The sequence below is a fragment of the Mastigoproctus giganteus genome, chromosome 14 (genome assembly GCF_048544385.1).
Source record: "Mastigoproctus giganteus isolate SK-2022 chromosome 14, ASM4854438v1, whole genome shotgun sequence".
Taxonomy (NCBI): Eukaryota; Metazoa; Arthropoda; class Arachnida; order Uropygi; family Thelyphonidae; genus Mastigoproctus; species Mastigoproctus giganteus.
Genome location: NC_143588.1, coordinates 55,532,010 through 55,545,735, shown reverse-complemented (window position 1 = coordinate 55,545,735; position 13,726 = coordinate 55,532,010). Strand labels below are relative to the sequence as shown.

At 36.2% G+C, this 13,726-nt stretch overlaps 1 protein-coding gene and 1 pseudogene across 1 annotated transcript in view; one reads left to right on the top strand and one right to left on the bottom strand.

Annotated features, from left to right (window-relative positions):
* chb (CLIP-associating protein) overlaps positions 1-13,726 on the top strand; it is a 1,004,436-nt gene that overhangs the window by 51,764 nt on the left and 938,946 nt on the right. Inside the window, exon 2 of the mRNA XM_090388867.1 lies at positions 12,291-12,551. Coding sequence (XP_090244993.1) covers positions 12,372-12,551 — 180 coding nt within the window. The 5' untranslated portion in view covers positions 12,291-12,371. The remainder of the gene's footprint in view (positions 1-12,290; positions 12,552-13,726) is intronic.
* On the bottom strand, positions 690-808 carry LOC150075142 (5S ribosomal RNA; annotated as a pseudogene).

Here is a 13,726-nt window from a genome sequence, read left to right as displayed (position 1 = left end):
ACAATGTACATTAAATTTTTATAAAGTTCAATATTCCTTACTATAACTTATTAACAACTTCACATTTCAGTACGTGATAAACTACATTCCATCCTTCTCCCACACGATGGACAATGAAAGTGAAAGAACAATGTTCCGCAACTTCTTCCTTCTTCCACCTTTCTCATGGTAGGCAACTGTTGAAAAAATGTTGTTGCCAACAGTTTTTGAATAGTTGCAGCAACATCTGATGGGTTGTGTTAGTTACCAACTTTTAACTATATCTATCGGGACGTTTAAAACATGATTTTCATTGTAAAAAGGAAGAAACCTACTTACAGGCAAATTAAAAACGTAAAAAGTAAAATCCACCAAAAAAACAAAGCTTTTGGGAAAAACGTAGGACCTGGAAACCCTAACTATATGACTTACAATGCTCACTACAGTGGACCCTGCTTTACGATTAGTTCACTGTACGATAAATCACTTTACAATGGACACTCCATAACAAGATACTATTCACTATGCAATATGTAGTAAGTGCCAGTTGTTGTGATCATGTTTACGAGTTGCATTTTAATTCTATTAACGGTGATTCTAATAAGCGAAAATAGGAGGAATACTAGCCACAGGCTATAAAAGTAAACATATAAAGCACAAAAAAATTTACACTTTATTACCTTGCCAATTAAAAATAAAGGAAGGCAAAAAGTCAACTACAGCAAGTATTTCCAGGTGGTCACCCTCCCAATTACTAACCCGGCCTAATGCTGCTTAACTTCGGTGATCGGACAAGAACCAGTACATTCAGCCTAGTATGATAGTTGGCTATTCAGAACGCCTGTAATGTGTTTACTTATGGCTTAGCTTGCTGTGTCACATTTTCTTTGCATTTTTGTCAATCCATCAACACAAGTAACTTCCATCTGAAAACTGCCTGGAGTGTGCCTAAAGAAGTTTCACTTCAGTAACCCCTCCCATTTCACCTATCCACTCACTCGAAAAGTTAGTCCAGTTCTTCCATGAATTTATTTAAGCTGTCAACTTCCACAATGACAGATGCAAGTTTGTTCCGGCAATCAACCACCCACTGGCTAAAGGCAAATTTCTGCACATCTATTCTTCAACTGTCTTTTCTCCATTTGAATTTTTGCCCCTGAAGTGCGTAAAGTGAGCAAGAAGAAGAATACCATCAGTAATGTGCTTGCTCAAACCTTTGAAAGTCTTGTACACTTCAATCAGATCACCTCGCAGGGTGCCTAGTCTCCAGATGCTGCAATTTGCAGAATTAAACCTCCTTAGTAAGAGCAACCCTTTGTTACCCCTTCTCTGTACTCATTGCAGCAGCTGTACATCCTTCCTAAATGAGGCCTCCAGACCTGTATGCAGTAATCAAGATGTGGCCGTACTAGGATAATCACCTCCTTATCCCTGCTAGTAAAATTCCTGTATATCATTGACAAGATCCCATGAGCTGCTCTTGCAGCCTGTCTCCACTGCTCAGAAAACTTTATCTGATTGCACCAGGTCTTTTTCATTCCCCACTACCGTGAGTGTGGTACTGCATGGGTGGTATGTTATTCTGGGGTTACTTCTACCCATATGCAGTACTTTGCATAGAAACAGAGGTAATTCTGTTTTATAGATCCTGTTGCAGTAGCTTACTGTCATTAACAACCCTGCCATTGTCTGCAACTTGGACATTAATCCTGATATACCTTCATCAGTATCACTGATAATTACAGAAAACAACAATGGGCCCAACACCAAACTCCAGGGGACTCCACTAATAACATTAGTCCACAAGTCTTCTCCCACTCAACCACCCTTTATCCATAGCAGCAACTTGCCCTTAATGGCATACTGCTCCAATTTGTACAGCAGTCTTTTATGTGCAACAGTATCAAAAGCTTTCCTGAAATCCAAGTATATGATATCAAAATTATTTTTTGCATCCACTTCCTTTGTGACCACATCATGGTATCTCATCAGATTGATCAGCCAAGATTTCCTCTTAACAAACCCATGCTGTGTCTGAACTAAAGCTGTAGTCTTGTATAGCTGATCCTGCATTGCTTCTTTAACCAATGACTCCATTATTTTCCCCTGAACAGAAGTTAAACTAACAGTTTTGTAAATACTCGTTTCACTCTTTGATCCTCCTTTGTGAATTAGGGATGCATTTGCACATCTCCTGCCCAAGGGGGTTGTCCTCAAATCCAAGGATGCTCTCATAATTGTGGCTAAGGATTTGCTTACTTCCTGTGCTGCTCCCTTAATATAATTGGATAGATTCTGTCCACCCCAGGTGCCTTTCTTATGTTTAACTTCAACAATTTCTCTACTTTACTCTCACTTATTACAAAATCATTTAGTTCCCTGTTAGAGTTAAACTTCTGGTCTCCATTTCCCTACACAATTCCTCATGTGTGAATGAAGATGCACCGTACTCATTCAGTTTGTCAGCTATCTGAGCCGGATTGTCAACAGTTGAACCACCGATATGAAGTTGACCAATCTGATTTATCCTCTTCCTTCTAGAATCTACACAAGTAAAGAAGTCATATTACAATAGAATCTGGATAAGAAATTCCCACGTAAGTTTTCCCCCTGTACTAGGTTTGGTTTCTTAATTCCCATTATCAACTACCTGTATTGTAATTAGGGCTTGCAAACCGGTTTTATAAAACTGGTTAAATCGGTTTTCATATTGAGTTGTCAAAACCGAAACCGAGCTTCTAAAACCGGATTTGAATATTTTTTTAGTTAGCCCTCGAATATAGTTTTTTTGTTATGCACATTTTCTTTTGTTTGTTCGTTTGTCTGGATCGTTCAACTGCTTTATGTTTTAAACATGTTTTTTTATTTTATGTTCCCACCTGCATCATGGGACGATGCAGGTGTACTCATTTACGACTGAGTGAGTTGGAGCAATAGCGTAAAAGAAAATGCTCAACATTTCTCCGTTCCATCTATCTTGTTCGCCAGGAGTTATGGAACATGCCTTATTGATGGTTACCACTAGAAACAGATTCGCTGAATATTGCATCAAATTTCAATCGTAGAAAGTTTTTTGCTTCTTTATTCCTATTAAATTTGCGATCAAATGGTCTCCAAAAAGCAGCTTCACCAAATTTAGCTTTTATGTAATTTTGAAAATACAATAGATTTAATTGAGGAAAAAAAAAATTGCAAGTAAATAAATAAAAAATTTCTTTCGTGAAAATTTTGAAACTTACCTCGTTTAGACTCCTCTTCATTCAGTGCTTGCGGGAGTGACGCATAGTATTGTGCCTTTGTTATCTTCAATATTTTTATTTAAAATTGTCGGTGATATAAATTCCTACTAATAATATTTATTACTCTTAATATGTCTCAGATGAACTCAAATGTATGGAATTATTTTGCTCGAAAAAGCAAAGATGAAGCACAATGTTCGAAATGTCAGAAGATAATGAAGTCGTCTGGAGAATTATTTTGCTCGAAAAAGCAAAGATGAAGCACAATGTTTGAAATGTCAGAAGATAATGAAGTCGTCTGGAGGATCTACATCATCTTTGATGTTGCATTTAAAGAAAATGCATCAGATTGACATTAAACAAGATAACAGTGAACCTCCCGTAAAAATGGTAAGAACATTAGAAAACTTTATCGTTAAAAAATCTATGGAAGAAGAGATTTCAAAATTAGCTGCTTTAGATGGATTTTCTTTTAATTCAATTGCCAAGAGTGAGTTTATACAATCAAGCCTTCACCTTCAGAGAAATAAATGCGATAAATTACCACCAGCCTCAGTGGATGGAATTAAAAATATGGTTCTGAATTATTATAAAACTAAGAAAGAAGAACTCATTCAGCATTTCAAAAATTCATTGGTTTTGGGGCCACGGTATTCATTGACTCTAGACGAATATACGTTTGTACAAAATAAAAGGTATATGAATATAAATGTGCATTCAAAAGACAATCATTGGTCGTTATGTCTTATTGAGATTAATGATTCACTTGATAGCAGAAGAACTGAGCAAATTGTGATGGACACTTGAAGGAATTTGGTTTGAACTTGGATGAGGATATTGTTGCCTGCACCACCGATGATTAAGTTTGGCAAGCAAATTACGTCTAATCATCAACAATGTATAGCCCATTGTATATATCTGTCAGTTATAGATGTACTTTATGAAAAAGCAATCAATTATGGTGCCACAGTCTCTGAGTCTCCCAAAGACAATGAAAAAAATGAAAATATTGAAGAAAGTAGTGACAATGAAGAAGTTGAAGAAAGACAGCAAGGCATGCTTTATCAAACCGACTTTACCGATGAGCTCATTTATTTCTTCAATCCAATGGCCAATATTGCACAAACTATTAACAAAGTCAGAAAAATTTGCAAGCTTTTTCGAAAATCGCTTACCAAAAATTACATATTACAAAATTTTGTTAAAGCAAAATTTAATGGGAAAGAATATAAACTTATTTTAGATTGCAAGATTGGATAGCACATTCTATATGATTGAGAGATTTTTGAAATTGAAAAATTGCATTCCAAATGCTCTATGTGCAGTACTGTCAACTGAAGCTGTCTGATGATGACTGGAAAACACTTGAATTGCTATGTGAAACTTTGCGACCAGTTGAAATGATTCTGAAGGCTATAACCTCAGAAGATAGTCTTCAATAGAATTTCTTCTTGCTAAGCTTGATACAGCAGAAAACCCATTTGCTTTAAAGTTTCACCAAAGCCTTTTGCAGCGTTACAATGCAAGACGAAATTGACAAACTGTGGCTTTTCTGAGCTATCTACACAACCCCAAAAAGTTTAGGAAAGAAGATTCAGGTTCAAAAACTTTTGATTTTCGAAGTAAGCAAGTTTTGAAAAAACATGCTGAAGAGATTTATCAGAGATTATTTGCAAAACATTCCGAAGGAATCTTAGCGTTGAATGAAGAAACTGAAAATAAAAGAACTGTTCTTTTAGAAGAAAACAGACTCATCTAGTTCCGATGTTGAGATACACTCATTAGCATTAGTAGAGCCATATGATGCAAGAAAGCAAGCTTATTCAGCATCAGCCAAAAAAAAAACAAAAAACAACACAATCACTACTCCCATTTAACCCCTCCATTCGTTCGAAATACCTGTCCAGCTGAGCCTTAAATTTGTTTAGGCTATCAACTTCAACAACAAGTGATGGAAGTCTATTCCACAAACCAACTGCCCGCTGGCTAAAGGCAAATTTCCGCACATCTATTCGACATCCGTCCTTCCTCAGTTTGAATTTATGCCCTCTCAGGTGATTATTCTGAGCAAGAGGAAGAATCCCATCGACATTGAGCATGCTCAAGCCATTCAAAGCCTTATACACCTATCAGATCACCTCGCCGATGCCTAGTCTCCAGACTCTGTAATTTGCAAAACTTTGCAAATTTAAGGCTCAGCTGGACAGGTATTTCGAACGAATGGAGGGGTTAAATGGGAGTAGTAATAGGGTTACTTAGCCTTCAAAATATCCGAGTAAGAGCAACCCTTTGTTCCATTCACTAATCTTGTTGCCCTTCTCTGTACATCTTCCAGCAGCTCTACATCCTTCTTGAAATGAGGCCTCCAGACCTGTATACAGTACTCAAGGTGTGGCCTGACCAATGCCTTATACAAGGGAATAATCACATCCCTATCCCTGCTAGAAAAATTCCTGTATATCATTGACAAGACACCATGAGCTACTCTTGCAGTTCGTCTGCACTGCTCAGAGAGCTTCATATCTGCCTGCACAATTACCCCCAGGTCCTTTTCATTCTCTACCACTGTCAGCGTAGTACCACAGAGTTGATACGTTGATCTAGGGTTACTGTTGAGCTAGGGTTACTCATGCGAGAGTATGATAGTGTAATAAAGAGATTAGGAACTCAAGAGCCTTCAAAATATCCGAGTGAATTGGAAATCAGCAAAGAATTTAAAATTTTGGAGGCAACTCGCAGTAGAAGTGGAAAGCTGGAGAAAGTTTATAGAGCACTGCTGACCATTAAACCAAGTATCCAATCTGAGAGAGTGTTTTCGATCACTGGTCTCTTTAACACAAAAATAAGGTCAAGTCTATCAGGAAAAATGCTTAATATACTATGCTTTTTAAAGGATCATTTTCAGAAAAAAGCTGAGCAATAAATAGTAAAGTAATTTCCCCAAGCTGTTTTTTTTTTTCACATTATTTTTATTTATTTATTATTATAGGGATTATTATTTTTTTGTTTACTATACGAGAAGATAGTTTTTATTCAAAGGAATTGAATACAATTTGTAATTTTGTATAATCTGAAGCTGGTTACTTTTTTGGAGCATTTTAATTTTATTTTTTTTTACTATAAGAGGTGATAGACTTTGTTTAAAAGATTTGATTACGATTTGTACAATCTACCCAAGATAAAATAAATACCTGTGTTATAAGCTTTTAATTATTTTCCCTAAGTCTGAGAAAATCGGTTTTAAAACTGGTTTTAAGAGTAAACTTCGGTTAAAATCGGTTTTGAAATTTCTCGGTTTTATGCAAACCCTAATTGTAATGTATTATTTTCTTGTGTAAGAAGTTTCCTGGGTAAAAATGTTTCCTGCATAAGAAGTAATGTGATAAAGAATACACAGTATATTATTATAATGACGTTTTCCCACTTAATGTTTTTTAAATATAGAAATTCTTATAATAAAAAAAAAAAAATTATCACCACCCCAATCGTGGGTGGTGGTTTCCACCAAGAATGAGTAACATTAGTCTTCTCCACTGGCGAATCATTGATTATTTGAAGTAGTGCAATATCAGGGCAACTCATTGTGAAGGATAAAACCCAGCTGTGGATACTGTGCCATCACCACTTATTCTTGGCGGATACCATTACCTCTCCTTGGTGGTGGTGGTGGTGGTGGTATCTGCCAAGAATAAGTAACATGATCTTCTCTACTGGCTAAAAGTTTCTTTTTTGAGTTGGTGCAATATTAGGGCAACTCGTTGTGAAGGTATTTACAATATGAGATCTAACAAAAATGATACCATTTCACTTACTTCTGTGATTTACTACGAACTAAAATGATGCTTTGCACTAACTTGTTTGATTAATGAATTTTCCGTACTCTGAGGCTTTCAGCTCTAAAACCGTTTTAGTATAAACATTTTGTTATAATGTAAGTGACATATTGCAATTGTTTTCATTGATATCTATAATTGGATATCGTCGACCACATGAAGCATTTCCCATTACATTCTAATGGTTTTGAACTGTTCTGAATTGCTTAGTGGATTGTTGCTGTGTCTTATTGTAATGGTATGCTACCCATTTTGAATTTGCTGTTGGTAACATCATCAGTTGGTCCCAGTGTATAGAATTTAAATACTATCTCAGACCATCATGGTCGCCTTTACGAAAGCAATAACCCTTCCCTTTACCCCTAATGGTAGTTACCTCTTTGAGTAAATCCCACTTCAGCACACTGTGATCACTGCCACTTAGTGGTTCCTTTATCTGCAGATTCTTAATGCATGAAGAATCACTACTGATAATCAAATCAAGAGTATTACTCCCTCTAGTTGCTTCCCGAATGTGATGATGTAGAAAACAATCATCCAATAAATCCACAAAAGCCTTGCTAGTGTGTGAGTGACCAGCCCCCAAATTCCAGTCAATATCTGGGAAATTAAAATCCCCCATTATAAGACTCTCTGATGTACTGGCCTACTCTATTTCCCTGTACAGTTTCTTATTATACTCATCAGAGTCATTAGGCCTATATCACACTCCTACTCTCAATTTTGATCTCCCAATGCTTATGTCACACCAAACTGACTCGACACTGCACTGTCCAGCGATGTTGACTGGCTTCACTTCCTTGGATTTTATGTGTTTCTTAACTAATAGCATAACCCCTCCTCCCTTCCTATCCTGTCTATCCTTTCTGTAGACATTGTAGTCCCCAAATTCCAGTTCTGCATTCCTTATATCTGTGTGACGCCACGTCTCTTATATCCCAACAATATCTGCCTTTGATGTTTTGAGCAATACATCAAATTTATTTACTAAACTCCTAGCATTGGTGTACACCCAAGTATACATGCACCTGTTTCTATTCTTAGCTACCCTAACACAACCCATGTGTTTACTTGTACTGCAATGACCTGTACCCAGTAGTCTCTGAAATATCCTGCATCTTGTTTTTCAGGCTTCTGCTGATTCCAATAGAAGCAGTGCAAGAATCACTTTCACCTCTGCCAGTGGCTACTGTTAATCTATTAGTCCTTGTATCCCCCCCAAGCTAGCAGTTTTCCGACCCACCTAACACTGCCTCGATAGTATCAGCAAATATTCTTGCACCCTTTCTATTTAAGTGTATCCCATTCCTGTAGAAGCAGTCTCTCCTGTTAACAAGTACAGTCCAGGCTGAAAAAAATTGTACCCCTTGTAAGAAGTTCTAAACCTCCAGTACCTTGGAAAACTTCTTATCTGGGTTCTACTGTATATTATTCAGTATAGCTTCTACTGTATATTATCCAGTACTTCATTATGTAAATATATGATTTGTTAAAACCTGTGTTTAAATGAAACATAATGATGCTATTTGTTTTATTTTTGTTATTTTATTTTCCTGGCCATTGTTTGTCAGTTGTCTGATTATACTTGGTTACTCCTTTTCTGTGCTGCCTGCTGAATTAGGAAATATAATCTACCAGTGTGGGGTACTACTCGGAGACATGCTGTACATGCTGTATCCATCTCTTATACTGTATTTTTTGTTGTGAATGAATATATTTTATATTTTTTGTACAATATATTTTAATTATTAAATTAATCTGCCTGGTTTAATAGTATCAAAATTCTGTTATTAAAGTTGGGGAAAATTAGCAGTTGATGAATTCAGCATTGTAAGCATCTATTTCAGATAGTATATTTTGAGGTGAAAAGAACAAATAATAACAATCATTTACATGAATAGAGAAAGTAGGCATTCCTGCCTCTGTTCTAGTTGAAAAATTATGTACCAGAGATCATTTGAAGTTTCTGATCATTTGACATTTCTGATGACATTTTTGAAGTTTCTGATCATTTGACATTTGTAATTATTTTTTTGGAATAGGTGCTTGAATTGGAAATATTAATGACCAGATTGCTAATATTTGCAACAAAAACAAGTTTACAATTTTTTTTTTAAATCAAACATTGATCCAACACATGTAACATAATACCACATCACTTGTGGTATCCAAATGTCAGATTAGTGCACTTAAACTTGTAGTTGGCAGTAACCGTTTTAACATTTTGCGAAAACTTTTCTTTTAGTAAGTTTAACAACTGGAATTCTGTGAGCTTGTTGCAACTTGTCACAAAATGTTTATCTGCTCATGTAGATTTAGTAATGTGCGTGAATCACCTTAGTGCATGTTAAATAGAAGATGTTTTATTTTTGTTTAGTTGCATTTTGAAATGTGTGATTTTGATGAGCAACAAATTTCTATCAAATCTTGTTTCAAATTAGGGAAAAGTGCAACAGAAATACATAATTTTAAAATTTGTGAAAGCTTTTAAAGATGGTGTTATGTATAATTTGAAGAAATTTGTAGTCTCAAAGTTTAAAGAGGGTGACTTGTCCATTGAAAATGATCCTTGTTCTGGCTGCCCTTCATCTTCAAAAACCAATGCTTTAGTTGCTCATGTTTGTGATCTGTTTAGGAGTGCTCGACGTTTAACTACCTGTGAAGTTACTCATGACATTGATATTTCTTGTGGAACGCTTCATTCAATTTAACACAAGATAGTAGTAGTAGTAGTGGCACTTGATGCAAGAAAGCAAGTGTAGGAGCTTATGCAGCACCAGCCACAAAAAAAAAAAAAAAAATCACACCATACCCTCCAATTGCCTGTCCAGTTCCTCCTTAAATTTATTTAACCTATCAACTTCCACAACGACAGATGGAAGTTTGTTCCAGCAATTAACCACCCGCTGGCTAAAGGCAAATTTCCGCACATCTATTCTACATCTATCCTTTCTTAATTTGAACTTATGTCCCCGTAGGTTCGTATTCTGAACAAGTGGGAGGATCCCATCAGAATTCAGCGTGCTCAACCCATTCAAGGCCTTATAGACCTCAATCAGATCACCGCGCAGGTGCCTAGTCTCCAGCCACTGCAATTTGCAGAACTTAAGCCTCTCTTGGTAAGAGGATCCCTTCATTCCCCTCACCAATCGTGTTGCTCTTCTCTGTACACGCTCAAGCAAATCTACATCCTTCCTAAAATGAGGCCTCCAGACCTGTACGCAGTACTCAAGGCGTGGCCTGACCATTGCCTTATACAGAGGGACAATCACCTCCTTTTCCCTGCTAGCAAAATTCCTATATATCATTGACAAAACCCCATGACCTGCCCTAGCAGCCTGTCTACATTGCTCAGAAAACTTCATATCTGACTGCACAATTACTCCCAGGTCTTTTTCATTTACTACCACCTTAAGTGTAGTACCACACAGTTGGTACGTTTCTCTGGGGTTACTTCTACCCATATGCAGTACTTTGCATTTGTCAAGGTTAAACTTCAGTTGCCACTTCTTAGCCCATCTGCCCAAATTATCTAGATCCTGTTGCAGTAGCACACTGCCATTACTGTCATTAACAACCCTGTCAACCTTCGTGTCATCTGCAAACTTCGACATTAAGATTTGGGAATGTTACATGTTTCAACTAATTTTGGGCTTTAAATCACAGAGATCACAGAATGGCACATTCTCGTGCATCAGGACCTTCATCTTCTCCTGCTGATCCATGCTTTTTCTTTTATCATTACTGGTGATGAATCATGGATGTATGACTATGATCCAGAAACAGGAGTTCTCCATCTGCCGTACTTACTGGATTTAGATCTATTTAATTCCTCACCTCCACAAGTACATTTGGAAGATATTGTGCACCCTGAGGTGGGTGCACAATGTCTTCCAAACCCTCACATGACCTTTAACAATGTTGTACTCTGTCTACTTGGTCCCCACAGCTGAAATTTTCAGTACCTTTTAATGAAAGTGTTTTCTTTGATTTTGCCATTGAGAATTCCAGAAGCCTTTGTTAATTATCACACAAACAGTAAAAAAATGATCAAGTGACTCAGTAATTATATGCACATGCTGTGAAAAACATGAATTTAAAATTAGCATGCATCTCCTGTACAGTTATTGAAGTGTATGCTCTTAACACTTCATGGCAGCACCTCAAGCAGTTAATTTTAACCTTTGCATCAAGAAAGTCTGTGGTGGGCAATTGCTGAAGTGTAAGGGATTTTTGTTAGACATTTTGCTTGCTGTCAATTGAAGATAATAAGGGAGATGATATTCAGTTTTCCAAATAAGGGAGGATAAATAACAGAACAGAGGTATTTTATTTTCAAAAAATAATTAAAAATATATGTTATTAATATAAAAAATTGGATTTGTATAAAAAAAATAAATTTCATAGTTGTGTTCAGAAAACATTGTAAATAAAGGTGACGTCAGAAAATGAACAATTCTGAATTATTTCTTGCTTGTTTTTAAGGTTTTTAAATGGGGTAACTCTGGTCCCATTAATATAGTGTGCATGTGTGAGGGATAGAAAATCACTGGATTAAAGCATCCTTGTAAGTTCACAGATTTGCAATGACTGGGAAAATTATTTAGAATGCAAGACAGGAAGTATTTGCAATTCCAAAAGAACCCCTATCAGGAAGGGTTTCAGAAGTTGCAGAAGCACTGGAATTGGTGTTTATAGTATCCAGGAGACTACAAAGGAGATTGATCTGAAAAATTAGTAGTAAGCTTCATTTCCCAAATATGAGTTCATCCCTGGGCATTCTGATCAAACCTCATATAGTGAGAATATAAATTTATATTCTCACTGTGTAAACCTTTTAATTGTACAGAGTTTTTTATAATTTTTATCTAATATATTTTATTTTATATAATTGCATTTTAAAATTTTAATCATAAAGTATTTTCATTTGATTTATATATGTAATTTAAGTTAGTATTAAGAGTTTTTAAATGCAGTTTGATTGGTGTAGGCCAGAATTAATATATATCACATTATTGTTGTTGGACGATTCTTTCAATAATTCTCAGTTATTAGAATCAAATAATTCAGTAGCTAGATACTGTTGCCTTTTCTTCGTGGTATTGTATTCAGATGAAAGAAACCCATGTGTACTGCATACCATAAGATTTTTCTTAGTAAAAATTTGTATCTTTCTTGTTTATTCTGAGAAACTGAAAAAAATTCGTTGATGAAAATTGATTTTAATTTTTTATTTCAGAAATGTGTGTGTTATGACAAAGCTGTGTTAACATTGTTATTGGCACTTAAAGTTGGGAGACAATTTAGTCCATCTTATGCAATGGCGGCTAGTATTCAGGAATTCATTTCTCGGTTGAATATTCAAGATATAAAGAAGCGTATTCAGCTTGGAACTGATATAATCCAGTTCTTAGAAGATCCAACCAATACAGTAGAAGTTGATGAACTTTCTTACTTTATTGATACTATAGCTCTATGGTTAAGTCACAGCAACTTCAAAGTAAGTAATATTTGCAATACACTATGTATATAAAGTGCTTAGCATCATAATACACAGCCATTTCTGAATAAACAGAAAATTTTTAAGGTGGCATCGTTTTAGGTTATATCTCATATTGTGAATGCCTTCACAACGAGTTGCCATGATATTGCACTACTTCGAATAAGTAACGCTTCACCTAAGGAGAAGACTAATGTTACTTATTCTCAGATAGGTACCACCACCCAGACAGCACTGTTTCAGGGCTATTTGGCCCTTCGTCAGTGAGTGGGTAGGTACCCAAGTGATGCAATGATGGCAAAAACAGTTATGAAGTATAACTCCACAATATGAGAGATGCCTGATGGTGTATGATGTATTTAGACTAAGGCGCATTTAGGGCTAGAGCCTCAAGCTGCGAACAAATTTAGACTATGTATATAAAGTGCTTAGCATCATAATACACAGCCATTTCTGAATAAACAGAAAATTTTTAAGGTGGCATCGTTTTAGGTTATATCTCATATTGTGAATGCCTTCACAACGAGTTGCCATGATATTGCACTACTTCGAATAAGTAACGCTTCACCTAAGGAGAAGACTAATGTTACTTATTCTCAGATAGGTACCACCACCCAGACAGCACTGTTTCAGGGCTATTTGGCCCTTCGTCAGTGAGTGGGTAGGTACCCAAGTGATGCAATGATGGCAAAAACAGTTATGAAGTATAACTCCACAATATGAGAGATGCCTGATGGTGTATGATGTATTTAGACTAAGGCGCATTTAGGGCTAGAGCCTCAAGCTGCGAACAAATTTAGACTATGTATATAAAGTGCTTAGCATCATAATACACAGCCATTTCTGAATAAACAGAAAATTTTTAAGGTGGCATCGTTTTAGGTTATATCTCATATTGTGAATGCCTTCACAACGAGTTGCCATGATATTGCTTTTATACTTTTTTATGGAGTTATACTTCATAACTGTTTTTGCCATCATTGCATCACTTGGGTACCTACCCACTCACTGACGAAGGGCCAAATAGCCCTGAAACAGTGCTGTCTGGGTGGTGGTACCTATCTGAGAATAAGTAACATTAGTCTTCTCCTTAGGTGAAGCGTTACTTATTCGAAGTAGTGCAATATCATGGCAACTCGTTGTGAAGGCATTCACAATATGAGATATAACCTAAA